General features: G+C 39.8%; 1 protein-coding gene and 1 long non-coding RNA gene across 3 annotated transcripts; both read right to left on the bottom strand.

Annotated features, from left to right (window-relative positions):
- Positions 1–4,879: 4,879 nt before the first annotated feature.
- Positions 4,880–9,751, bottom strand: LOC132608696 (uncharacterized). The gene is made up of 2 exons (XR_009570483.1): positions 7,725–9,751; positions 4,880–7,431 (listed from the first exon to the last, which is right to left on the bottom strand). It is a non-coding gene; the product is annotated as an uncharacterized LOC132608696 (long non-coding RNA).
- Positions 9,752–14,356: 4,605 nt separating this feature from the next.
- LOC132608695 (uncharacterized) lies at positions 14,357–26,008 on the bottom strand. Of its 2 annotated transcripts, XM_060322438.1 has the most exons (3): positions 25,580–26,008; positions 25,207–25,287; positions 14,357–20,855 (listed from the first exon to the last, which is right to left on the bottom strand). In XM_060322438.1, the coding sequence occupies exon 3, from the start codon at positions 16,904–16,906 to the stop codon at positions 15,614–15,616; it is 1,293 nt and encodes a 430-aa protein (XP_060178421.1). In that variant the 5' UTR covers positions 16,907–20,855; positions 25,207–25,287; positions 25,580–26,008; the 3' UTR covers positions 14,357–15,613. The 2 variants fall into 2 exon arrangements, with proteins under 2 accessions (XP_060178421.1, XP_060178420.1); XM_060322437.1 differs by having other exon boundaries at positions 25,207–26,008.

Raw genomic sequence — 26,008 nt, 5'->3', positions numbered from 1 at the left:
ATGAGTAGAACAACGAAAGGCTTGGGTGCATGATGTTTTGTTAAGTCAGGAATGGCAAATTATGAATTTTTGGAAATAAGGAAGTGGCGGAGAATTTTCAGCTCAGTGCTCGTAAAGGGCACTATACGGCAATCGCCCTCCAGCTGTCCAAAAATTTCAAGTTCTGTCAAAGTGTTGAAATGGCTAAAAACGACTTGGAGGATGGCCCGTAAACCTCGGTCGTAAACTGCCATGTCCCTTAGCCAAACTTTCTGTTTTTGAAATGCTTAAAAACGATCACGGAGGACGGACCGTAAACCACAATACGGTCCATAAACTGTGGTTTATGACCACTATTCATCCTGACAATTTTTCATTAAAGATCAGTTTTGTGATTATTAAAAGGAACTTAGGCTTCATTTCATTTCATTTTTCTTCCATACAACTCAAGAATGCTCTAGAACTCTCCAGATATCTCCTCCATAAGAATTCAAGAGAATCAAAGGGAACATTAAGATCAACACCACTAAATTCATGAAAACAAGTGTAAGAACACATCAAAGGATCATCTAAGTTAAGAAATCCTTAAAAGGGTGGAACTAGGGTTTCGGCTAAGTGAAGTATTTCAACTCAAGGCCTGCTCAATCATCATTTAAGGTATGTTTCATGACTATACCACATGATTCAAGGTATTGGAAGGCTTAGATACTTAAAATGTAGAAGAACATAGGAATGGGTCATTATTGAGTGAATAGTGACATAAATGAATGATAGTGGAATTGAATCATGAATGTTGAAGTGTTGTGAGTACAAATACGATATAAATGATGTTTATAACGTGAAACAAGTAGTAAATGCACGAAAGCACTAAGGTGAGCTATAGGGGGAAATATGGGAAAATTGGAGGAAAATGGTGGATCGATTTAGCTAATGGTGCATAAATGATGATTTTGATTGCTATATTGCGAATAGAATTGTGAATGTTGGGGGTAGATATAGAACATGGGAAAAGTAGTATAAACGAAGGAAGTACTGCCCAAATTTTTCTAGAACTAGCGATCCGTTCTTGTAGTTAATTAACTAATGAAGTACGAATTCTCTCATGAAGGTGACGACGTGGTATCGAAAGAGAATAAGTGGACAACAACTTAGCTAAATGGCAAGGTATGTGACGCTAGTCCTTTCTTTCCAATGGAATGAATCTTATAGTCCGAATTACTATCTTTCCATGAGCTCCTACATTCCAAAAAGTTAAATGCCTATATGAGATAAGTTATACGATATGATGATGCTAGGATGACGATGATGTTAGTCCTTGCCTACACTCACCTTATGTACTAGTCCTTTCCAGGTGAGGCAGAATGTCCGTAATTGCTCCATAAAGTAATCGGGGGGTCACGACCTTACGTCACCCCGATAGAGTAAAGTTGTGCTCAAACCTTACGCATGTGCTATGATAAGATAAGTATTTTACAATGAGTACATTATTATGATTATTTTATGATAAGCATGGCATGAGCATTGCATACCGGGCCTAGTTGGCCGGGCAGACACCGCTTCGGCGGGCGGCGATACGGATACACCACGACCTTCGGGCGTGGGCAGACACCACAAGTGGGCGGCATGAGATGGTACCCCGGACGCGGGAGGCCTGGTCGCGGGCTTATATTATTGATTATCACACCGTTCCGACATGGGCGGGCAGCTTGCATATGATGCATACATGTTACGATGATAAGTATGAGTAAGATAGCATGCATTATTCCATTTATGATTATCGGTCAGATCCATATGCTTTACATTGATGCTCTCATTATATTATTGATGCCTTTCTTCATTGTCCATGCCTCTCATACTCAGTACAATATTCGTACTGACGTCCCTTCTTTGGACGCTATGTTCATGCCCACAGGTAGACAGGGAGGCGAGCTTGATCCAGATACTTAAGAGCTGTCAGCGGTGGAGAGCACTCCATTGTTCGGAGGTGCTTATGATTTCTCTTTGGTATATATGTATATATATTTTGGGCACGACGGAGTCTTGTTCCGTCTATGTATTCATTATGATAGTAAAGGCTCGTAGATACGTAGCGCGGGTCAGGTGGTCTCAAAAGATGCTATTATTATGTATATAAAGTACTTATGTTTTGATACAAATTATGTTTCCTATACTATCATGCGTAAAACTATCAAAAGATCATTAAATGAGTAAAATGAGTAGTAGAGTGAGCGGTGCTCGGTATCTAGCTTCGGGTACCCGTCGCGGCCTCTAGTTGGGTCGTGACAAAAATATAGTGAGAATCATGAATAAGGTTAGGAAGTGTTACGTTATAGGATGGATTACGAACAGGATGTAATGTGAATACCATCAGGATTGTTATAGAAATGAGTAAAGCCTAGCAAGGAAGTAACTAAAAGATATGACGTGATCTATGTGATTAAAGTATTAAGGCGAGCTATAGAGTGAATAAGAAAGACTTATAAAGTTCTTCTACAAGGAAAAGTTCAGAATAAAGATTACGTGATAACGAAAATGAAAGTGAGCACAAGAGAAGAAGGAGTTAATTGAAAGAAGGAAATAGGAAGGAAGCGAACGAGATAACAATGTAGTAACAGGTTATGACATAGCCGAGAACACGAGTAATACAAATGGCATAACTTGTGAAAGACCAAACTACAGGAAAACGAGCAACGAGGCAGAATGAGTGCCAGAAATGACCGGGATGGTAAGAACAAATAGGGATGAACAGAATATATTTTGAGAATGAGGAAGGGATTATGCAGAAGCAGTGTTTTCCGAAGGATGTATGGTAGCATAAGATTTCTTGTGCATAGAATAAAAGATGGGTATAGACTGGAGAAATAGTAAGAAAATTCTAAATGAATCACCCAAGATAGATGCAATTCATTGAGTATGGGTATGGAACGAAAGGGAAATACATAGCTACGAACTTAAGGTGTAATACGACGAGAAGGTGATAAGACAAGACCATTATTAAGACGAATTTGATATGATTTTGAGTAAGTTAGAAGTTAGCGTTGGGTATACAACAGGGGTGAAAGAGCATGAGGCATAAAGGATAACTGCGTGTATGCGAAACAACTGATGTATTGTGAATTTATTAGAAGAAACAGATGATATCCGTTGGGATAAAGATGGTGTTATAAGAAAGCTTGGGACACTTATCATCAGAATATAAGTGCTACCTAATTGAGAATTTGAAACGACTATAAGCACTAGCTAATTACTGATTGGAATAAATGGAATGTGGCTTTGGATAAATTGCTACATTAATTACAGTACTCGGGTACCAACCATCAGATAAGATTTTGTACTACACATCGAGAGTTCTCATCGCTTCGTGAGTTGGTTAAGGTTTCGTACGTGGGGAACCAAAGTTATAAATGATAAAGAAAATACATGGATATGGTATAAGTACAACCCCCAAAGGGGGGAAGCGGGTGAAAGCAAAGTAAGTACAAATGGAAACAATTGACACTATAATATATCCAATATGGATACTCAAACTTCAAGCGAGATCCCATGCTGAAACAAGTTGGTAAGATCTGAAAGCCAGCGATAAACGAATAGTAGTCAAGATGATATTTGAGACAGTGCTGAGAATTATTTGTAAGGACTGTCATGCGCTATTTTTAACGGGTTAAAACTAGTTCACAACTTATGACTATGTTTCCTCTGGTTTTGTAAATTTTCAGAGTCGCCACCTAATTTTAGGAAATATTAGGAAACCATTTATAAAAAGTAAACTCCATTTTTTAGTCTTTGAAACCTGTGAGATTCTAGGTAAGGGTTTTATTTACCCCGAGGGGAAGATGTTAAGCATCCCTCAGAGCCTATCCGAGGACAGTCTTTAAACTTAGTTTAATTAACACTAGAGGAGGATTATTTAATTATTTATTATCACCTATTTAAAAAATTGCGGAAAAGAAACTACTCTCTCAAAACTATTTAAAAAAAAGGTTTTTTTTTTATTGTAATTGTAACTATGTGAGTAAGTGCATATATGTAAAGGAAGTAGTTAATTCTAATGTGTGCATGAGGAAAATATGTATGACATTTATCTTATATGAGAATAGTAAGTGTCATATAGAACAAGGAGATGTATATTTTTATAAGAAAATAATCTACATATGTGATAGTATATCCTAGGTGAACACTTAAAAAATAGTTATGATGACACGATAATACTATATGTGTACATATTATGAAAATACGACTAAGGGAATTAATAAAAAAATAAGATAGTACAGGTATGATATGCGCGTATGAAAATAGTATGTTGGTACACCCATAATAAAGGAAAGTAATTAAGACAAGATGTAAAATTATATGTGCTAAGAATATATATTGTTTTCAAAAGAGTACGTATGTATATTTTAGAAGATGAGGTATAACATGATTGTTGTATATAATGTATACCAAAGATAAGTATTTATAATATAACGCGCATACGTATGCATGTGATGAGAAAATGATTAAAAGGTATTTAAAGTAAGAATAGTATACATATATGTAAAATAAGATCTTTGTATATAAAGTAGAGTATATACCTTGTAATTCTTGAAAATACTTGGACCACTATACTTGGGTCCTAATATGGTTTCCTTGTATTAAGCTTGCGGAATTTGGGCCTGCTCATGTTAGCTTATCAAAAATAGATGACTAAAAAAAATGTAAGACCATTTGGGCCTTGTTAGGTTTTTTGACTCTAGTAAATATCAACATCTTTTGTGTTTCCTGCAAACTCATTTTTTAGAAAACCTGGAAATTGTTTACTCCTATAGCAAATCAGTTAAAAAAAAAACCTGGCGATTGTTTAGAAAATTAACATATCTATCACACTTAAACCCAACTGATTAAGTAAAGTCTAATAGCGGGAAGACATTAAGCAAACTATTCTTCTTAACCATTCTTGAGAATTCACGCCCAAAACAAGAAATAAATACTGCAAATACAAAACTCACAAAATGTTAGTAAAATATGTAACGACACATCAATACAAAGACATAAAACTTTGAAGAGAGGAAAGAAGGCGTCGAAACATAAGACACGAGAGAGATCGGGGACGGCTAGACGCGAGCAAAGACTGTTAGACACGAGCAAATAAATCTGCTGGCTGCCTGCTCCTATGACCTGGGCAGATTTGGAGTTGTCATACAACTCCAATATACTCCCACGTACATACGCAAAGAAAACAAAAGAAAGAAAAGGATTAGAAGCAATATAAATTGTAAGGCAATCAAATTTCGAGACATTACGCATTGTTAACTTAAAAAAGGATTGGATGTTTCAGTTATTCTCTTAGTGATAGAAAGGAAAACATTGAACGCAAGGGATAAAAGAGGAGCTGAAAGACAAGCTTATATTATTAAAATAAAGGGATGGAGCAGTAGTAAGTTTATCAAATTGCAACAACACAATGGCCAAGTGCCATAGCAGCAAAGTAGATTTGGATGAAACACAATTTTACCCCAGGTACAGTAAACAATCTCGCTCAAAATGTAGCATTTTAAGAGCATAGCAACAGTACATGATATACCAGTAAGGAATCCAGGAATGGAGCAGCTCAAGATATGATAACAATTAATCCAAACTGTCTGAAGAATGCAAACTCATTTCAGCCACAAAATGCCCAAAATAGTATGCATTTAGCCTCAGGAAAAACAACATCTGTCTTATTCTAAAGTGCAGCAAGCTTATCAGGTGTGGCATTTGTTATTTTTAGCAAAAATAGTAGCTCATCAAACAAGACAACAAACAACCATTTTTAACGAAAGATGTGACTGAGAACACATCAATCAACCCATTCAAAAGCAGTAGGAATCTGCCCTCAAAGGAAGCAACGAAGTACCCTTATAGTGTAGCAACACTGCCTTAGAAAAGTAATTACGGTGGGCCAAGAACATAGCCAAACGTTCCATCAGAAATCAGCAACCGAGCGCAGCAAAGTAGCAATTTTTTTTTGGCCCAAAAAAATTCAGCAGCAGTGGGCAGCAACTAATATGATGGAAATTGTTTTGGTCCAAAAAACGCAGCAGCAGTGGGCAGCAACCAAAACAGTGTACAATCTTAAACACGTACATTAATCTCAATTTTTAAACATTGAACCTGATCTAACTTAAACTGAGACAAATAGCAAGCACACTTAACACATGAAGGGAAATTAAACTAATTACTTAACTCTAACACGATTGCAACTAGACACTCCACATGAATCTTGGAATAACAGAACAAAAGATAAAATGCTAGGACAAAGGGGAAAATAATACTTCCAAATCAGCAACCTAACATTTAACAAACCAAATCACTCTTAATTACGGAAAGATTCGAGATAAATAGAACCAAGACGAGAAAGGAAGATTACATTCGAAATAAATAAGAAATATCACTACGTTTTCTTTTTAGTTTGATAACCCGAAAATAAAATGTAAGACGAGGACAAAGATGATTACTAACTTAGTTAGCCATATAACGAGGGAGACTCGCAAAATAGAGAAATTAACCCAAACGATGAAGTCAAACACAGATTTGACGAATTTAAATTTCACGAATCGGTAAATTTTCCTTTCAAGACTAGTAACTTTTACATACTCAAAACAATAGTTTTTTTTTAATCAAAATAGTAACTTTTTGACTAGAAAACAGTAACTTTTTAGTAAAAAAAAAACGGTAGCCTTCTTTTATGTCAAAACAGTAACTTTTCTTAAGTTCAGCAGAGACAACAAGATAACCTTAAATTGAAGCCAAAATTTAGCTCAGTAACGCAGCAAATCTGTTCAAGAGTAACAATAACAACTACTAGTGGTAGGTTAAACAGCTTGGCCATATTTCAAGCTTCAAAATATCTAGCTTCTCAGTAACACAAACAACCCATTTTTGGTGAAATGTAGCAATTTGTTTCACAAAACTGCAGCCTCTTTCAGGCCAACTAGCAACAACAAATTTACTAAAAGAGATGGCGTCTTTCAGCCCTTAAAATGTAGGAAATAATCCTTTCAAGCTATAGTCACTTCTACCAAATATGGGAGCAACCATTTTTCTACCAACATTAAGCTACTTATTTAAAATAAATCTTCTGAAAACAAACCAAAATAAACACTTATTTGATAATGCGAAAATGAACGATAGGAATAAAATGGGGTTCAAATGTTAGCTTTTAACGGCAGCGACGGGGCGACGGGAGTTAAACACATATTCGACGAAATTAGTCGTTTCACGCTAATTTACAACAAATGAGGAGAACACATATTCCAGCAGCCAACTAAACCAAATAAACGACGAGAAATACTTGAACGACTACATTTCTACTTCTTATAAAATTAAAGACGAAGATAGGGCGAATGTGATTACCTTCTCTGTGACAGCGAACTAAGGCTATCGTCGTCGTCGAGTCTCCGAATCCACTTGAAAGCTTGTTGTTTCAGCCGAGAACTTGAAAAGAGATTTTGACAGCCAAAAAGAAACTCATGGTTAAAAGAAGATTTTTCTGAGTATGGAAGCTTTGAAAGAGATATTCTCAATGAAAGCTTTGTTCAAGGGGGAGTTTTCAGCCTAAAAAAAACCTCTCTAGAACAGCCCAAGAAGGCCGTATTTATAGGCAAACACTGAGGGTTTCAACAGCTTCTTCAAAGGGAAATTTTCCTTTAAATTTCGAATCAAAAGAGGGGGAAAAAATCTGAAACTTCAAAAAGAGGAAAAATGAAGAAAAAGTGACGGATTTTCACCTTTTCAGATGGGTTTGATGGCTGGGGATTTGCTCTTTCTCGTTCTCAGAGGTCTCAATCGACCTTTTTACGAGTCGTCAAGCTCCATTTCAGAAAAAGGGAGATGGGTGACGGGAGAAAAGGTGACCTGTGAGGCCAGTGGCGTCGCTGACCACGTTAACCCAGCGGTCCGACGGTGTGGTAGTGCTGACGAGGTGATGGAAGTGACGTGACGGGGTGGGATGGCGGCGTCGTTTGGTTAACTGTTGGTTGAAGGGGAAAAGAGTTAGGGGATCGTTTGGTTGGGATGGAAAAATAGTTAGGGATTTTGTTTGGTTAGGCTGATTTTTAGGTGGTTTTGGGCCGGGTCGGCGAGAATTGGGCTGGGGCGGTTGAGGGGGATATTGGGCTGCTGATTTGGTTTAGTGAGATGGCCCAATATCTTTGGGTAGATGAATTAATTTCTAAGCCCCCTCTATTTCAATCAATTAAAAATATGCTTCTTTGTCTCAATTAGTTTCCAAAAATATATACACCTATATAAATTATAATACCAGTAATTTAATATACGTACTTAATTTAAAAATAGAGTAAAAGATGACTAATACGGTAATAAGCAGGATTAAAGGGAAAAATGTCAATGCCAATGTTGATATACGAATATCAACATTATTATTTTTCTGTTGAATGATTTTAATTATAAAAAATTTCATCCTTTCCAATTAGAAAATATGATGTTTGGTCATTTTTAAGAGACCATAAAAATGTTCTTGGTTTTAGCAAAATATATCTCGAAAAATAGTGTGATAATTAGCGAAAATATTCCAAACTCATTTTCGGGGAATTTTCACGACTGAGAAGCATAGTGAAATTAATAAAATAAAAAAGGAGGGCTAAAATTGGGTGTCAACAGCTTGTCCCTCTTCGACCAGGGATGATGAAAGAGTCTTTGGGAAAAGACGTTGACATAAACTCAATTTTGCCCCGACGAGTAAATCAGATTTGGTTTGGGAAGAGACAACTGAAAAAGAGTAATTTTTTGGGACTCGAGAGGCGGGTTTATGAATTCGACCGAACTTCTGGTTCCTGAGTAGCCTACATATCTCGGGCCATAAGAAAATCATGTCGATGTAGTTCAAACAAGGATATGGTAAAATTTGGAGAGGTCTCCAAAATTCGCCTCAGTGTCTGAATTATGAGGACACTGGCTTTGTTGTTATAGACAGGGGAATGATAATTTTGTTGGGGATTTGGAAGGTCGAGTTGTTGAAATTTTTTGAATGATCCTAAAAAATTTGTCCCAGTGTTGTAGTTATGGTAACACGAGGTTCTGGAGATGGAAAGGATTGTAGTTTCAGCACGAGCGAAAATAGCTAACATGGAATATGACTGGCTTGACTTTGAGTTCCCTACATGTTGAAGAGAACGAGAATTAATTCAGATGTGTTTCAAAGAAAACGAGAAGATAGAAAATTTTGAAGGATATATCTCAAAAATTTTGTCCGACTGTCGAATTATGGTGACACTAGATGTTGTTAGGAAGATGTGGTCAAATTTTGGGAAAGATTGCTGTTGAAGAAGGTCTTTCTGATGACGGGATGTACTTTTGCAGCTTCTTGATTATAAATGTGGCGGCCGCAACACACCCATAATCGAGACTCTACACGAATGCATCTATGTGCTGTCATAGATCATATCAGCTCGTTGTAGGGGACTGACCCTTAGAATTGTCCTAGTATCGCATTATGGCGACCTTAGGATGCGGAAGAATTTGCATGTGTTTCTAGAATGTAGATTCTCAAAAGAAGTGACTTCTTAAAACAAAATTGAAAGAAAAACTGGTTGGCGAGCTAAAGCGAAGAGCGGATTCATTGACTCTAGCTTGTGAGTTTGATGTCCTTATCAAGCGGGGCACCTCAGTTCGCTGTGGCAGAGATAGTTCCACATTGTATTGTGTTCATCTGCAAAAAATGTAAAGATACCTGTGCAGTTCAAAGTTATAATGTAATAATAACATAAGGAAATAAAGGAAGGGATTGTAGACAAACTAGAATTGAAAGCTCCGATTTGCGGAGTGACAGAAATGTAAAGCTTCCGGCTGGCGGAGCAACTATAATGTAGAGGCTCTCGACTGGCGGAGCAACTGTAATGTAAAGGCTCTCGACTGGCGGAGCAACTGTAATGTAAAAACTCTCGGCTGGCGGAGCAACTGTAATGTAAAAGCTTCCGGCTGGCGGAGCAACTGTAATGTAAAGCTTCCGGCTGGCGGAGCAACTGTAATGAAAAGGCTTCAAGCTGGCGGAGCAAATGTAATGTAAAGTAAAAATCTCCCATTGGCGGAGCAACTGTAATGTAAAGTAAAAGTCTCCAATTGGCGGAGCAACTGTAATGTAAAGTAAAAATCTCCGATTGGCGCACAACTGTAATGTAAAAATCTCCGACTGGCGGAGTTGTTGATGAAGTTAGACGGCGGTCCCTGATTGGCGGGGTGATTGGCGTTGTTAGACGGTATCCTCGATTGGCGAAGTTAGTCGACGCAATTAGATGGTATCTCTGACCGGCGAATTTAGTCACAGTTAGATTGTATCTTCGATTGGCGGAGTTAGTCGCAGTTAGATCGTATCTCCGATTGGTGGAGTTATTTGACGCAGTTAGATTGTATCTCCTATTGGCAGAGTTAGTCGCTGATAGATTGTATATCTCCGATTGGCGGAGTTAGTCACTGTTAGATTGTAGATCTCCGATTGGCGGAGTTAGTCACTGTTAGATTGTATATCTCCTATTGGTGGAGTTAGTCACTGTTAGATTGTATATCTCCGATTGGCGGAGTTATTATTAAGGAACAAGGCTGCAACGGGGGCCCCCCATCTCTCGAATAATCGACCTTGACTCTGTTTCGGGATATACCTGCAAATTTAAATGAAACGTTCAGAGATGAATAAGCCAAGATAACAAAATAAAATAGGAGAAGGTTATTTTGGCTCATGGTGTAGTGATGGATCTTGTGACGCCTCCATCGGAAGCTCGCTTCGATGTCATCTTGCCTTAATTCCTGTCAATCCTGCACTCAAAGAAAAATTCTTAGTTTGGGAGGGGGTGCTGATTTGTGTCGATCGTGGCCCTAGCCTTGTCACTTGAATCCTTTGAGCTTCTTTGGTTGCGGAGATCTCTGTCGAGATGGAAATGTACATAAATGCATTTTGAAAGAAAGAAAAAAAAAAGAAAAAAATGGTTTTTTAGAATCCGGATATGCATGTATGTATACTACGTATAAATGCAATAAAACTCTATTATGACATTTTCCGAAACGCATTGAGCTTCTCCATTCTGATGCCTGCATCCAAACGGTGTCTTCGCATAGTCTGTTCCTCTGATGACACTTCTTCGTATTCAAGCCAAGTGTCGCGATGTCTTTGACGATGAGACCAATCCTAATCTATAGTTATATTACAAAGAAAAGGTTTCCTAAGGGTATGACCGAACCTTTTAGGTTGCCTACGTATCCCAAATAGGAATCAGGTCTGTACGTAGTTCGTTGGTACAAATGAAAAGAAAATGATACGTAATGTGATGTGACCGAGCCTGACTCAGGCTGCCTACATATCCAAATGCAATCAGGTCGTAACGTAGTTCAAATACAATAAAAAGGTAAAATAATGCAATGACCGAGCCTGACTCAGGCTGCCTACGTATCCAAACAGAATCAGGTCATAACGTAGCTCAATTACAATAGAAAAGAAGATTAATAAAGGGACCGAATCCGGTGGGGATTGCCTACGTATCCCACCAAGGGAAATCAGGTCGAATCGTAGTTCCAATTACATGAAGATAATGTTTTTGGGATTTTCTATTACAATAGACCGAACCCGATGTGGGTTGCCTACGTATCCCACCGTGGGAAGTCAGGTCAGCATAGTTCTGTTACAATAGAAATGCAAATTACAACGGAAATGAAAAAGCTAGCTTGGATGTCTTCAGATGTAGTACTTCTTGATCGAGTCTGAGTTGATGGGCTTCGTGTTCACTCTACCATCCATTTCTGCCAAAATCAATGCTCCTCCCTAAAGCACTCGATGGACCACGTATGCACCTTGCCAATTTGGTGCGAATTTCCCTTTAGCTTCATCCTGGTGAGGAAATATTCGCTTTAAAACCAACTGACCTGGTTCGAATTTCCTAGGCCTTACTTTCTTGTTAAATGATTTGGACATCCTATTCTGATAAAGCTGACCGTGACAGACAGCGTCCGTCCTTTTCTCATCAATGAGCATCAACTGTTCGTGTCTGCTACGTATCCATTCTGCATCGTCCAAACAAACATCTTGGATAATCCTTAGAGAAGGTATCTCTACTTCTGCGGGTATCACGTCTTCGGAGCCATAGACCAGCATATAGGGAGTTGCTCCTGTGGATATTCTAGCCGTGGTACGGTAACCAAGCAGAGCATATGGTAACTTTTCATGCCATTGCCCGTGACTGTCTATTATCTTCCTTAAGATCTTCTTGACGTTCTTATTTGCTGCCTCGACTGCTCCATTCATCTGTGGTCGATAAGCTGTGGAATTTCGTTGGGCAATCTTAAACTTTTTACAAGTCTCTCTCATAAGATCACTGTTGAGATTGGCTGCATTATCTGTGATAATTGACTCTGGAATCCCAAATCGGCAAACTATATTGTTACGAACAAAATCTGCTACCACCTTCTTTGTTACTGCCTTGTATGTCGAAGCTTCGACCCCTTTAGTGAAATAATTGATGGCCACCAAGATGAAGCGATGCCCATTTGATGCAGGGGGTTCGATAGGTTCAATCACATCCATGCCCCAAGCGGCGAACGACCAAGGAGAGCCCATTACATTGAGCTTATTTGGGGGAACTCGAATGAAGTCTCCGTGAACTTGGCATTGATGACACTTTTGTACATAGCGAATGCTGTCTTTTTCCATAGTCATCCAATAGTATCCCGCTCTTAGAATCTTCTTTGCCAAAGTGAATCCGTTCATGTGAGGTCAACATGTCCCTGCATGTACTTCTTCTAACAACCTCGTCGCCTCTGTGGCATCCACACATCTTAGCAATCCCAGATCTGAAGTCCTCCTATATAGGATTTCTCCGTTAAGGAAGAAGTGATTTGCCATTCTCCTCAAGGTCCGCCTCTATTTGTTAGTTGCATTTTCTGGATATTCTCTCGTCTTGAGCAACTTCTTAATATCGCAGTACCATGGCTGGCCATCCGATTCTTTATCGACATGAAAACAGTATGCTTGCTGATCGTGTATTTCTACCTTGATAGGGTCGATGTAATTCGTGTCCGAATGTTGAATCATTGATGACAATGTCGCAAGGGCATCAACAAACTCATTTTGGATTCGAGGCACATGCTTGAAGTCAATCTCTCTGAACTGCTTGCACATCTCCTTCACGCAATGTAAGTATGGGAGAATTTTGACATTCTTGGTGGTCCATTCTCCTAGTACCTGATGAACTAATAGGTCAGAATCGCCTATCACCAAAAGTTCTTTGATGTTCATATCAACTGCCATCCTAAGCCCGAGGATGCAAGCTTCATATTCTGCCATATTGTTCGTGCAGGGGAATCTGATCTTCGCTGAGGTAGGGTAGTGCTGACCTATTTCGGAAACCAAAACTGCTCCTATTCCGACTCCTTTGAAATTTGACGCTCCGTCAAAGAACATCCTCCATCCTGAGTAAGGCTCTGAAATATCTTCTCCTGCGAATAGTATTTCCTCATCAAGAAAATAAGTTGTAAGCGGCTTGTATTCATTGTCTACCGGATTCTCTGCAAGGTGATCCACCAATGCTTGTCCCTTGATGGCTTTCTGAGTTACGTACACGATATCAAACTCACTTAACAAGATCTGCCATTTCGCTAATTTCCCGGTGGGCATCGACTTCTGGAAGATGTATTTGATTGGATCCATCCTTGAGATCAAGTACGTGGTGTACGCAGATAGGTAGTGCCTCAACTTTTGTGCGATCCAAGTCAAAGCGCAGCACGTGCGTTCCAACAAAGTGTACCTCGCCTCGTACGGTGTGAATTTCTTGCTTAGGTAGTAAATGGCTTGCTCCCTTTTCCTTGTCTCATTGTGTTGTCCTAACACACATCCAAACGCACCATCTAGTATGGACAAGTACAGCAATAGAGGTTTTTTCCTGGTTCTGGCGGGACCAATACGGGTGGATTGGACAAGTACTCCTTGATTCTGTCGAAGGCCTTCTGACACTCTTCTGTCCATTTTGTAGCAGCATCTTTCTTCAGCAGCTTAAATATGGGTTCACAAATCACCGTTGACTGTGCGATGAATCGACTAATGTAATTGAGCCTTCCGAGGAAACTCATTACCTTTTTCTTGCTCTTCGGGGGAGGCAAGTCTTGGATTGCCTTAATTTTTGAAGTATCCAACTCTATACCTTTTCTACTAACAATGAATCCCAATAATTTTCCAGCAGTAACTCCAAACGCGCATTTTGCTAGATTCAACTTCAAGTCATACCTCCATAATCATTCAAAGAACTTCCTTAGGTCAGTAAAATGATCTGAACTCCTTCGAGATTTGATAATGACATCGTCCACGTAGACTTTGATCTCCTTATGAATCAAATCATGAAACAAAGTAGTTATGGCCCTCATGTAGGTCGCACCAGCATTCTTGAGGCCAAATGGCATTACTCGGTAGCAGTACACTCCCCATGGAGTGGTAAACCCCGTTTTCTCTACATCATCCTCATGCATCAAAATCTGATGATATCCTACAAAGCAATCGACAAATGATTGCAACTCATGTTTTGCATAGTTATCGATGAGTATGTGGATGATCGGAAGAGGGAAATCATCCTTAGGACTAGCTTTGTTGAGATCCCGATAATCCACACATATCCTGATTTTTTCGTCCTTCTTTGGGACGGGCACAATGTTGGCCAACCAGGAAGGGTAGGTTGTAACCCTCACAATATTTGCTTCAATCTGCTTGGTGACTTCCTCTTTGATCGTCAAACTCAAATCGGGCTTGAACTTTCTTGGCTTTTGCTTGATCGGCGGGTGGGTGGGATCAGTTGGTAGCCTGTGAGAGACGATGTCGGTGCTCAGCCCGGGCATGTCGTCGTAGGACCAAGAAAATACGTCAACATACTGCTTAAGCAATTCCAACAATTCCTGCTTCCGTTCAGCTTCTAAGTGTATGCTGATCCGAGTTTCCTTCACTGTTTCGTCGTCTCCCAAGTTAACTATCTCAGTTTCATCCAAGTTCGGCTTCTTTTGATTCTCGAGTTGCTCGATCTCTTGCGGAAGATTCTCAGGCATCATGTTTTCGTCGTATTCCTCGTAATCTTGTTCGTCGCTTGTACTTTTCTCAATGGTTTCGTTACATGTCATAATCATAGAACGAATATTTTTACTAGTTTGAGTGCTGAAAAAGAAAGGCGAGTATAAGTAAGATATGCTATTTTAACAGAAAAAATAAAAATGCATTTTCATTAAAGAAAGGCGAGTATAAGTAAGATATGCTATTTTAATAGAAAAATAAAAATGCATTTTCATTAAAGAAGCATTCAAGGCTTTTAAAGAAAAAGGCAGATGACAAAAGAGCACAGGCATGATTCAAGCCTCAATTGATCATGCTATTTTGAAAACAAACTACAATTCCACACTACCAAGACTCCCGGCGAACCAAGGATGGGCTGACAGTCCAATTCTGCAAGATCTCTCCTGGTTCGGCATCACGAATGGTCGGTATCTCGGCATCTGCTTTAGTTTCCCCACAATACTCCTCAATCATTCTCACGAACAGGTTCTCCATTCCTTCTATGATATCTTCATCTATCTCTGGCACAATCATCTGACCCTGGACAGGAACTTGTTCTGGTACAAAGATCCTCTTGGTGCCGCTAGTTTATCCAAACATAGGATCATACCCGAGTCCAAAAGTACCCTTTTGTTGCTTCAGTTGGATTCGTTCAATTATGCCATCAGATTTTGGGCTTAACCTAGACTTTGGCTGGTAGCCATACTTCAACATCTCTGACGCTACCATCTTTGCTGCGCTTGGCATCTTTATTTCATCAGATCCCGCCATTTCCCCTATTTTCACAGCTTGCATGATTTCCACAGCATGAAAGGTGGATCCATCTAATTCTCCCATTTCTTCAATAACCGGAATAGAGCGTTCGGAATAGACAGTGTGACTAAGTTCCCCCTGAACTACGATTTGCTCCCAGCCCCATTCGAATTTCAAACACTGATGCAAAGAGGAAGGAACGGCTCCAGCCATATGGATCCATGGCCTTCCTAACAACAAATTGTAAGTTGATGATATGTCTATCACTTGAAAAAGGATCGGGAATTCCACAGGCCCGACCTGCAAATGTAGACAGATTTCTCCAATGACACCCCTTTGTGTCCCGTCAAAGGCTCGGACCTTCATACGACTTTCTTTAATTTCTCCCGTGTCCATTTTCAAACTTCTCAGGGTGTTGAGAGGGCAAATGTTACACCCTGAACCTCCATCGACCAATACCCTAGAAACGAACTTATCTCCGCACTTCACGGTGATGTGAAGTGCGTTGTTGTGTTCTGTTCCTTCTGGTGGAAGCTCATCATCGCGGAAAGAAATCTTGCTTGCTTCGACCATCTGCCTGATTGCTGTGGCCAGCGTTTCACTCGTCGTCTCATTCGATATGCTTACTCCACTCAATACCTTAACTAAAACGTCCATGTGGGCTTCAGAACTCATCAACAAAGACATAATCGATATTTGGGCAGGTGTCTTCTTCAACTGTTCCTCAACTGAATAACCTTTGGTCTGCATCTTCTTCCAGAATTCTGCTGCCTCAGCATCAGTAATGTTTTCCCTTTGATGGTGCTCTTTGCCTGAACTTCCTCTGTTTAAATCCTCCGGGACGTAACATCTTCCTGACCTCGTCATTCCATGAGCGACTGCGGTTTCCATCATCTTAGCCTTCCATTTCAATTTATAGTCCCATGGGACTGCCCTAGAATCATAACTGCGCTTCCCTGCTACAACAGTGGTTACCACGAATTTTGGTTGGTATGTCTGAACAGTTACTGGCGCCTTCAACTGTACCGTGATGATGGGAGCAGTTGGGGATGTTGCAACAAATGCCTCAGTGTTTCCAACGGGCGCAATGGTTCCCTCCAAGTCATATTCCTCATTAAATGATATCATATTAACTGCTCGGTTTCCATGATTTGGTAGCGGGTTGTTGTTCACGTTCTGGGGCGTTGTAGTGCATTGAATTGCTCCACTCTTGATTAAAGCTTTAATTTGGTTCTTCAAAACAAAGCACTCCTCGGTGTCATGTCCCTAAATTACCGAATGATATGCACAACGTTTGTTCCCATCAAAGTTTCGGGGAATTGGATCAGCGATTCTCCCTTCAACTGGTTGCAACAATCCTGCTGTCCTCAACCTTTCAAATAACTGGGCTAAAAGCTCGGCTATGGGGATATAGGTTCGAGTATTTCTGACTTCGGGAGTCGGGCGAGGTCTTGGGGCATATGGTGGTCTATTCTGGTGGACGGGTGCTTGGATAGGGGTGTAAGGTCTTGGAGGGTTTTGGTAAGTGGGGGCTCGTGGTGGGTTGTAATGTGGTTGGGCGTTATAAGCTGGGTATGGGACATAAGGGGCATGAGCGAAGATTTGGGGGTTTGTGAGGGTATCGACGAGATGACTCTCCTCGCCGGTAGTAAGGTGTGATATTGGATATATCCTCCTTCTTCTTCTTAATTCCGCTAATGGAACCTGACTGTACGACTTTGCTTGCGGCTTGTAGCGCGGCCATTGATTGAATCTTTCCAGACTTGATTCCTTCCTCCAAAAAATCTCCCATTTTGACCAAATCTGCGAACTTTTGGCCCATTGAGCCCATCATCTTTTCAAAGTAGATGCCTTCCTGAGCTCGAATGAAATACTTGCTGAGCTCACTTTCGTCCAATGGGGGCATAACTCGGGCAGCCTCAATTCTTCAACGTCTTGCGTAATCCTGGAATGATTCAGTCGCCTTCTTCTGTATGTTGCTCAGAGAAAATCTGTCCGGTGTGATCTCAGTGTTAAATCCGAAGCGATTCATGAAATACCCAGCCATATCCTGCCAGTCGCTCCATTTGCGAGGATCTTGGCGAGTATACCAAGTGAGCGCCTCTCTTGAAAACTTCTAATAAATAATTTCATCCTCAATTTCTCGTTCCTTCCCACTCCTACTAACTTGTCGCAGTAGGCCCTTAAATGCGCATGAAGATCACCTGTCCCATCAAAAATATCAAACTTAGGAGGTTTGTACCCTACTGGCATGCCAATATCCGGGTGTATGCACAGATCATCATAATCCAAACTCTCACTTCCCCGAGTGACTCGCATGTTCCTCATTTCTTTCCTTAGACTGTGCAGCTGGTTCATGATTGATTCGTCTTCTCCTATCTTGGCATTTCTCTCCATTTTTGCATATTGATCCACCCTGAACGGAACCGTGACTGTGACAGGAGCGGTAAAGATTGGAGCCCCAGCTGCATATACCGGTGGCACATGTTGCTCGTAAGAAGTGTCAACGTGTGCCGCTGGTATGTGCTGTACGGTGGGGTAAGTAGGTGCAGTAGCAGTTTGGGTTGATAGTGGGTTTTGTGGAGTATGGGTGTAGTCAGGGACGTAAGGGGTTTGTTTAGGCAAATTTGGTACATTTGCCGGAGCGACTGGAGGTAGGTTAAAAAAAGAAAGGGGTATCGGAGGTGGGCATGTGGATGGAGGGAAGTGTTCTGGAATCGGCGAATCCAAAGACAGAAAGTGAGATGGGTTTGGGAAAGCAGTCACAGTGAGATGGGTCAGGTCCCAAACTTGGCGCAGCTCTCCTCTTAGTTCGTCAAATTGTAGCTTTAGCAAGGCAATCTCTTCTTCATCGTTCAGATTAATCCTCTCTCTTAAGCTTTCTGGATTTTCACTTGTTATGGTAAGATTAGCAGTTGGGTTGACTTCGTTGGTGATAGTCATTTTTCCCTTAGATCTCAAATTGTAGTGTGACTCAGCCAGTTTAAAGATCAACACAAATCAACCTCTGTTGGGGGATAAAAGTAAAATGAAGACAATTTGGAAAACAAAAGTTAGCCCGGGAGGCTTTTAGAAAGAGTAGAGTAACACATTTGATCACATAATTATGCCAAGTCGACGTGCAAACAAGCGTGTCCTAATTGTGGAGCCTCTTTTTGCCAGAGGTAAGCCTACGTCACACACAAGTTGATGATGATGATCCTTTCTTGACACATTCTGTGATTTTTTTTTATTTTTTATTTTTAGAACAAACATAACTTCCATTCCAACAAAAGGTAGCTCAAGAGCTTACAAGGATTGGCCTATGGCAGCTTGAAATGATAGAACACAAAAGGGGGTGGCCATAAAGGCATACAAGAGGAATGGGTCGATGGAAATTTAAAATGAAAATGCAAAGGGTGGCCACGAGGGCGTACAAAGGGATTGGGCCATACGACACTCTTTTGGAATGGAAAGAAAACAAGAAGTGGAAAGGAAATAGTCTAGGGCCATGTTGGGCCGTCATTGTCATCCCCATCATATGCTGGATCGTAATCGGGCCCTGGGTCGTACTCAGGTTCCTCCTCTAGGTCTGTCCAACCTGCCTCTGGATCATACTCAGGTCCTTCCTCTGTACCATGTACTGTAGGCCCGTGCTCGGACTACACCTCCAGATCCTCCTCGGAAGGTCGGGCCGGAGTATACTCGGGTGATTTCTCAGGTTCCACCTCCATTGCAAGGTCACGTTCTGCTTCCCACTCTGGATCTTCTTCCGGATCCTCCTCTATTGGTTTGTCAAACTCTGCTGGGTCCTCCTCTTCTACCAACTATATCAAATGGTTTACTGAACCCGGAACTACCTTCCTGTACATGTCATTGTTGACGTTCCCTCAATTGTAAGCCAGTCGGCTACATCATATTCTGTGAACCCGTCGAATCCGTCTTCGGTCGGTAGAAGTGCCAGGCCTCCCACATTATACCAGGCGTAATACTCGGGTGTGCACCAACTCTCGTTTCCCATACCAATCGTGATCATGTTCAACCATTCTCTTTGTAGAATTCTTACTCGTGCCATGGGAACCAACCTATCATAGTTACCTTCATGCAATGCCATGCGGGACCAGACTGGGACATCCTGTGTGACTCCAAACTGCCTTAAGACTCTGAGGGGCGCGTATGGCTGAATCCCGTCCAACCCGATTAGCTCGATGAAGTATAGATTTGCAGTTCTCACTAAAGGTTTCCCCGACAGCCAGGGGTATTTCCACTGAACAGCATCTCCCGTGAGCTGTACCAAGAATGTGCGCCACTCTTCTGCTCCTGTAGGTTCAGGCCAGTACCTCATTCTTTCCGTATGGCTCTGAATTGTGCTATGAGCATCTATAGAAGTGTTCCACAGCCCATAACTGCAACAAGAGATTACAACCCTCAAAAAGTTATGCCCTCTTGAACAGGCTGATAGAGCTCGGGGCATCTCCCCGAGAATCATAGGGACCAATATCAATTCATTCGGTCCCGAGAAGATATTCATAACAGGTGGAAAAAGGTTGATATTGATTCGGTAGGCTCTCTTCGGGAAGACCAAGATTCCCAACAAGGCTATGGCGTAGACTCGTGGCCTCATTTTCTCCCACCTTCCACGGTCACATGCGAACTCATCCTGATGTTGATCAAAGCTTTCTCGATGCCCAAATCTCTGAAACAGAAAGTCAAACTTCACTCGATCATTTTCAACGTTCCTCAGGACCGGGTAGACATTAAATCCCAAAATGCGCAAGAATTTCTCTCCCGATATGAAGGATCGTAACACCGACATTCTTCCCTCAAATGGCAAGTCGGTGAATCCACAGATTTCCTCTAGAGTAGGGGTCATCTCGAAATCTAAAAAATTGAAGGTTACACTAGCGGGATCCCAAAATTCTATCAGCAGCTTAGTGAGAGTTTTGTTGGCTTGGATACCCATTAGCGACATCAACGACCCGAGGTGTTGCCTGACTTCCTCCCGGTGTGCCACTCTTATGTTCCTCCACCAAGTTTGCAGGTCGTGAGGAGGTGAGACTATCATTTGGATATTTGGTAGGTTTTGGTTGATTTCCATCTAAAAAAGAAGGGTAAACGTTATGATAAGTATTGTTTGTTAAAAAAAAAAATCATCTTGTGTCTTTTAAGGATCATTTCATCAATTCACATAAAGGGTTATGTCATTCAAGTTTCGAACCTTTTGACAAAAGGGTGGATTCCTAATTTGCGGGGACAATACCTTGGATTGTCCTGCCTAAGGTGTATGCAGTATGACTTATTTTCTAGAATAAGATTTTTTCCTAAAAGCTTCGGAGTGGGACTGAATATCTGCGAGAAGGTACGTAGTAAACTACCGTATCGACTCTGAGACTAGAGAATCCAAAGAAGGGGTGGAGGTGTGTCAGACAACACCTCGCGTGAACCACAGTGTGTGTAAAGTGTACGGCCAAAGACTCGATAGAAAGTGCAATGACATTATAAGGAAAGCGGTAAACAAATAGTGTTTTCTCAAACAAATAAGGAGCACAAGTTTGGATTTGGCTTGCGTCCTTTCAAATATAGCAATGTAGCAACTCATAAATAATAGGCGATAAAATAAATAAACAAACATCCCTCGAGTATCTACTTCTTAAACTAAGTCTAACAAAGTCAAAACCTAGGGTATCTCCCCAGCAGAGTCTCCATTCTGTCATGCGCTATTTTTATGGGTTAAAACTAGTTCACAACTTATGACTATGTTTCCTGTGGTTTTGTAAATTTTCAGAGTCGCCACCTAATTTTAGGAAATATTAGGAAACCATTTATAAAAAGTAAACTCCATTTTTTAGTCTTTGAAACCTGTGAGATTCTAGGTAAGGGTTTTGCCCCGAGGGGAAGGTGTTAAGCATCCCTCAGAGCCTATCCGAGGACAGTCTTTAAACTTAGTTTAATTAACACTAGAGGGGTATTATTTAATTATTTATTATCACTATTTAAAAAATTGCGGAAAAGAAACTACTCTCTCAAAACTATTTAAAAAAAAAGGGTTTTTTTTTTATTGTAATTGAGTAAGTGCATATATGTAAAGGAAGTAGTTAATTCTAATGTGTGCATGAGGAAAATATGTATGACATTTATCTTATATGAGAATAGTAAGTGTCATATAGAACAAGGAGATGTATATTTTTATAAGAAAATAATCTACATATGTGATAGTATATCCTAGGTGAACACTTAAAAAATAGTTATGATGACACGATAATACTATATGTGTACATATTATGAAAATACGACAAAGAGAATTAATAAAAAAATAAGATAGTACAGGTATGATATGCGCGTATGAAAATAGTATGTTGGTACACCCATAATAAAGGAAAGTAATTAAGACAAGATGTAAAATTATATGTATTAAGAATATATATTGTTTTCAAAAGAGTACGTATGTATATTTTAGGAGATGAGGTATAACATGATTGTTGTATATAATGTATACTAAAGATAAGTATTTATAATATAACGCGCATACGTATGCATGTGATGAGAAAATGATTAAAAGGTATTTAAAGTAAGAATAGTATACATACATGTAAAATAGGATCTTTGTATATAAAGTATTGTATATACCTTGTAATTCTTGAAAATACTTGGACCACTATACTTGGGTCCTAATATGGTTTCCTTGTATTAAGCTTGCGGAATTTGGGCCTGCTCATGTTAGCTTATCAAAAATAGATGACTAAAAATAATGTAAGACCATTTGGGCCTTGTTAGGTTTTTTGACCTTAGTAAATATCAACATCTTTTGTGTTTCCTGCAAACTCATTTTTTAGAAAACCTGGCAATTGTTTACTCCTATAGCAAATCAGTTAAAAAAACACCTGGCGATTGTTTAGAAAATTAACATATCTATCACACTTAAACCCAACTGATTAAGTAAAGTCTAATAGCGGGAAGAGATTAAGCAAACTATTCTTCTTAACCATTCTTGAGAATTCACGCCCAAAACAAGAAATAAATACTGCAAATACAAAACTCACAAAATGTTAGTAAAATATGTAACGACACATCAATACAAAGACATAAAATTTTGAAGAGAGGAAAGAAGGCGTCGACACATAAGACACGAGAAAGATCGGGGACGGCTAGACGCGAGCAAAGACTGTTAGACACGAGCAACTAAATCTGCTGGCTGCCTGCTCCTATGACCTGGGCAGATTTGGAATTGTCATACAACTCCAGTATACTCCCACGTACATATGCAAAGAAAACAAAAGAAAGAAAAGGATTAGAAGCAATCTAAATTGTAAGGCAATCAAATTTCGAGACATTACGCATTGTTAACTTAAAAAAGGATAGGCTGTTTCAGTTATTCTCTTAGTGATAGAAAGGAAAAATTGAACGCAAGGGATGAAAGAGGAGCTGAAAGACAAGCTTATATTATTAAAATAAAGGGATGGAGCAGTAGTAAGTTTATCAAATTGCAACAACACAATGGCCAAGTGCCATAGCAGCAAAGTAGATTTGGATGAAACACAATTTTACCCCAGGTACAGTAAACAATCTCGCTCAAAATGTAGCATTTTAAGAGCATAGCAACAGTACATGATATACCAGTAAGGAATCCAGGAATGGAGCAGCTCAAGATATGATAACAATTAATCCAAATTGTCTGAAGAATGCAAACTCATTTCAACCACAAAATGCCCAAAATAGTATGCATTTAGCCTCAGGAAAAACAACATCTGTCTTATTCTAAAGTGCAGCAAGCTTATCAGGTGTGGCATTTGTTATTTTTAGCAAAAATAGTAGCTCATCAAACAAGACAACAACAACCATTTTTAACGTAAGATGGGACTGAGAACACATCAATCAACCCATTCAAAAGCAGTAGGAATCTGCCCTCAAAGGAAGCAACGAAGTACCCTTATAGTGTAGCAACACTGCCTTAGAAAAGTAATTACGGTGGGCCAATAACATAGCCAAACATTCCATCACAAATCAGCAACCGAGTGCAGCAAAGTAGCAATTTTTTTTTTGGCCCAAAAAAATGCAGCAGCAGTGGGCAGCAACTAATATGATGGAAATTTTTTTGGCCCAAAAAACGCAGCAGCAGTGGGTAGCAACCAAAACAGTGTACAATCTTAAACACATACATTAATCTCCATTTTTAAACATTGAACCTGATCTAACTTAAACTGAGACAAATAGCAAGCACACTTAACACATGAAGGGAAATTAAACTAATTACTTAACTCTAACACGATTGCAACTAGACACTCCACATGAATCTTCGAATAACAGAACAAAAGATAAAATGCTAGGACAAAGGGGAAAATAATACTTCCAAATCAGCAACCTAACATTAAAACAAACCAAATCACTCTTAATTACGGAAAGATTCGAGATAAATAGAACCAAGACGAGAAAGGAAGATTACATTCGAAATAAATAAGAAATATCACTACGTTTTCTTTTTAGTTTGATAACCCGAAAATAAAATGTAAGACGAGGACAAAGATGATTACTAACTTAGTTATCCATATAACGAGGGAGACTCGCAAAATAAGGAAATTAACCCAAACGATGAAGTCAAACACAGATTTGACGAATTTAAATTTCACGAATCGGTAAATTTTCCTTTCAAGACAAGTAACTTTTACATACTCAAAACAGTAGTTTTTTTTTAATCAAAATAGTATCCTTTTCCCTAATCAAAAATAGTAACTTTTTGACTAGAAAACAGTAACTTTTCAGTAAAAAAAACAGTAGCCTTATTTTATGTCAAAACAGTAACTTTTCTTAAGTTCAGCAGAGACAACAAGATAACCTTAAATTGAAGCCAAAATTTAGCTCAGTAACGCAGCAAATCTGTTCAAAAGTAACAATAACAACTAGTAGTGGTAGGTTAAACAGCTTGGCCATATTTCAAGCTTCAAAATATCCAGCTGCTCAGTAACACAAACAACCCATTTTTGGTGAAATGTAGCAATTTGTTTCTCAAAACTGCAGCCTCTTTCAGGCTAACTACCAACAACAAATTTACTAGAAGAGATGGCGTCTTTCAGCCCTTAAAATGTAGGAAATAATCCTTTCAAGCTATAGTCACTTCTACCAAATATGGGAGCAACCATTTTTCTACCAACATTAGGCTACATATTTAAAATAAATCTTCTCAAAACAAACCAAAATAAACACTTATGTGATAATGCGAAAATGAACGATAGGAATAAAATGGGGTTCAAATGTTAGCTTTTAACGGCAGCGACGGGGCGACGGGAGTTAAACACATATTCGACGAAATTAGTCGTTTCACGCTAATTTACAACAAATGAGGAGAACACATATTCCAGCAGTCAACTAAACCAAATAAACGACGAGAAATACTTGAACGACGACATTTCTACTTCTTATAAAATTAAAGATGAAGATAGGGCGAATGTGATTACCTTCTCCGTGACAGCGAACTAAGGCTATCGTCATCGTCGAGTCTCCGAATCCACTCGAAAGCTTGTTGTTTCAGCCGAGAACTTGAAAAGAGATTTTGACAGCCAAAAAGAAACTCATGGTTAAAAGTCGATTTTTCTGAGTATGGAAGCTTTGAAAGAGATATTCTCAATGAAAGCTTTGTTCAAGGGGGAGTTTTCAGCCTAAAAAAAACCTCTCTAGAACAGCCCAAGAAGGCCGTATTTATAGGCAAACACTGAGGGTTTCAACAACTTCTTCAAAGGGAAATTTGCCTTTAAATTTCGAATCAAAAGAGGGGGAAAAATCTGAAACTTCGAAAAGAGGAAAAATGAAGAAAAGGTGACGGATTTTCACCTTTTCAGATGGGTTTGATGGCTGTGGATTCGCTATTTCTCGTTCTCAGAGGTCTCAATCGACCTTTTTACGAGTCGTCAAGCTCCATTTCAGAAAAAAGGGAGATGGGTGACGGGAGAAAAGGTGACCTGTGAGGCCAGTGGCGTCAATGACCACGTTAACCCAGCGGTCCGACGGCGTGGTAGTGCTGACGAGCTGATGGAATTGACGTGACGGGGTGGGATGGCGGCGTCGTTTGGTTAGCTGTTGGTTGAAGGGGAAAGGAGTTAGGGGATCGTTTGGTTGGGATGGAAAAAGAGCTAGGGATTTTGTTTGGTTAGGCTGATGTTTAGGTGGTTTTGGGCCGGGTCGGCGAGAATTGGGCTGGGGCGGTTGAGGGGGATATTGGGCTGCTGATTTGGTTTAGTGAGATGGCCCAATATCTTTGGG

This window comes from Lycium barbarum, chromosome 9, assembly GCF_019175385.1.
Source record: "Lycium barbarum isolate Lr01 chromosome 9, ASM1917538v2, whole genome shotgun sequence".
Lineage (NCBI taxonomy): Eukaryota > Viridiplantae > Streptophyta > Magnoliopsida > Solanales > Solanaceae > Lycium > Lycium barbarum.
This window is presented reverse-complemented; position numbering and strand designations above follow the sequence as displayed.

What these genes read in the sequence shown, in the direction of transcription:
- LOC132608695 (XM_060322437.1), bottom strand. Translation starts at nt 16,906, where the DNA reads ATGATATCATTTAATGAGGAATATGACTTGGAGGGAACCATTGCGCCC.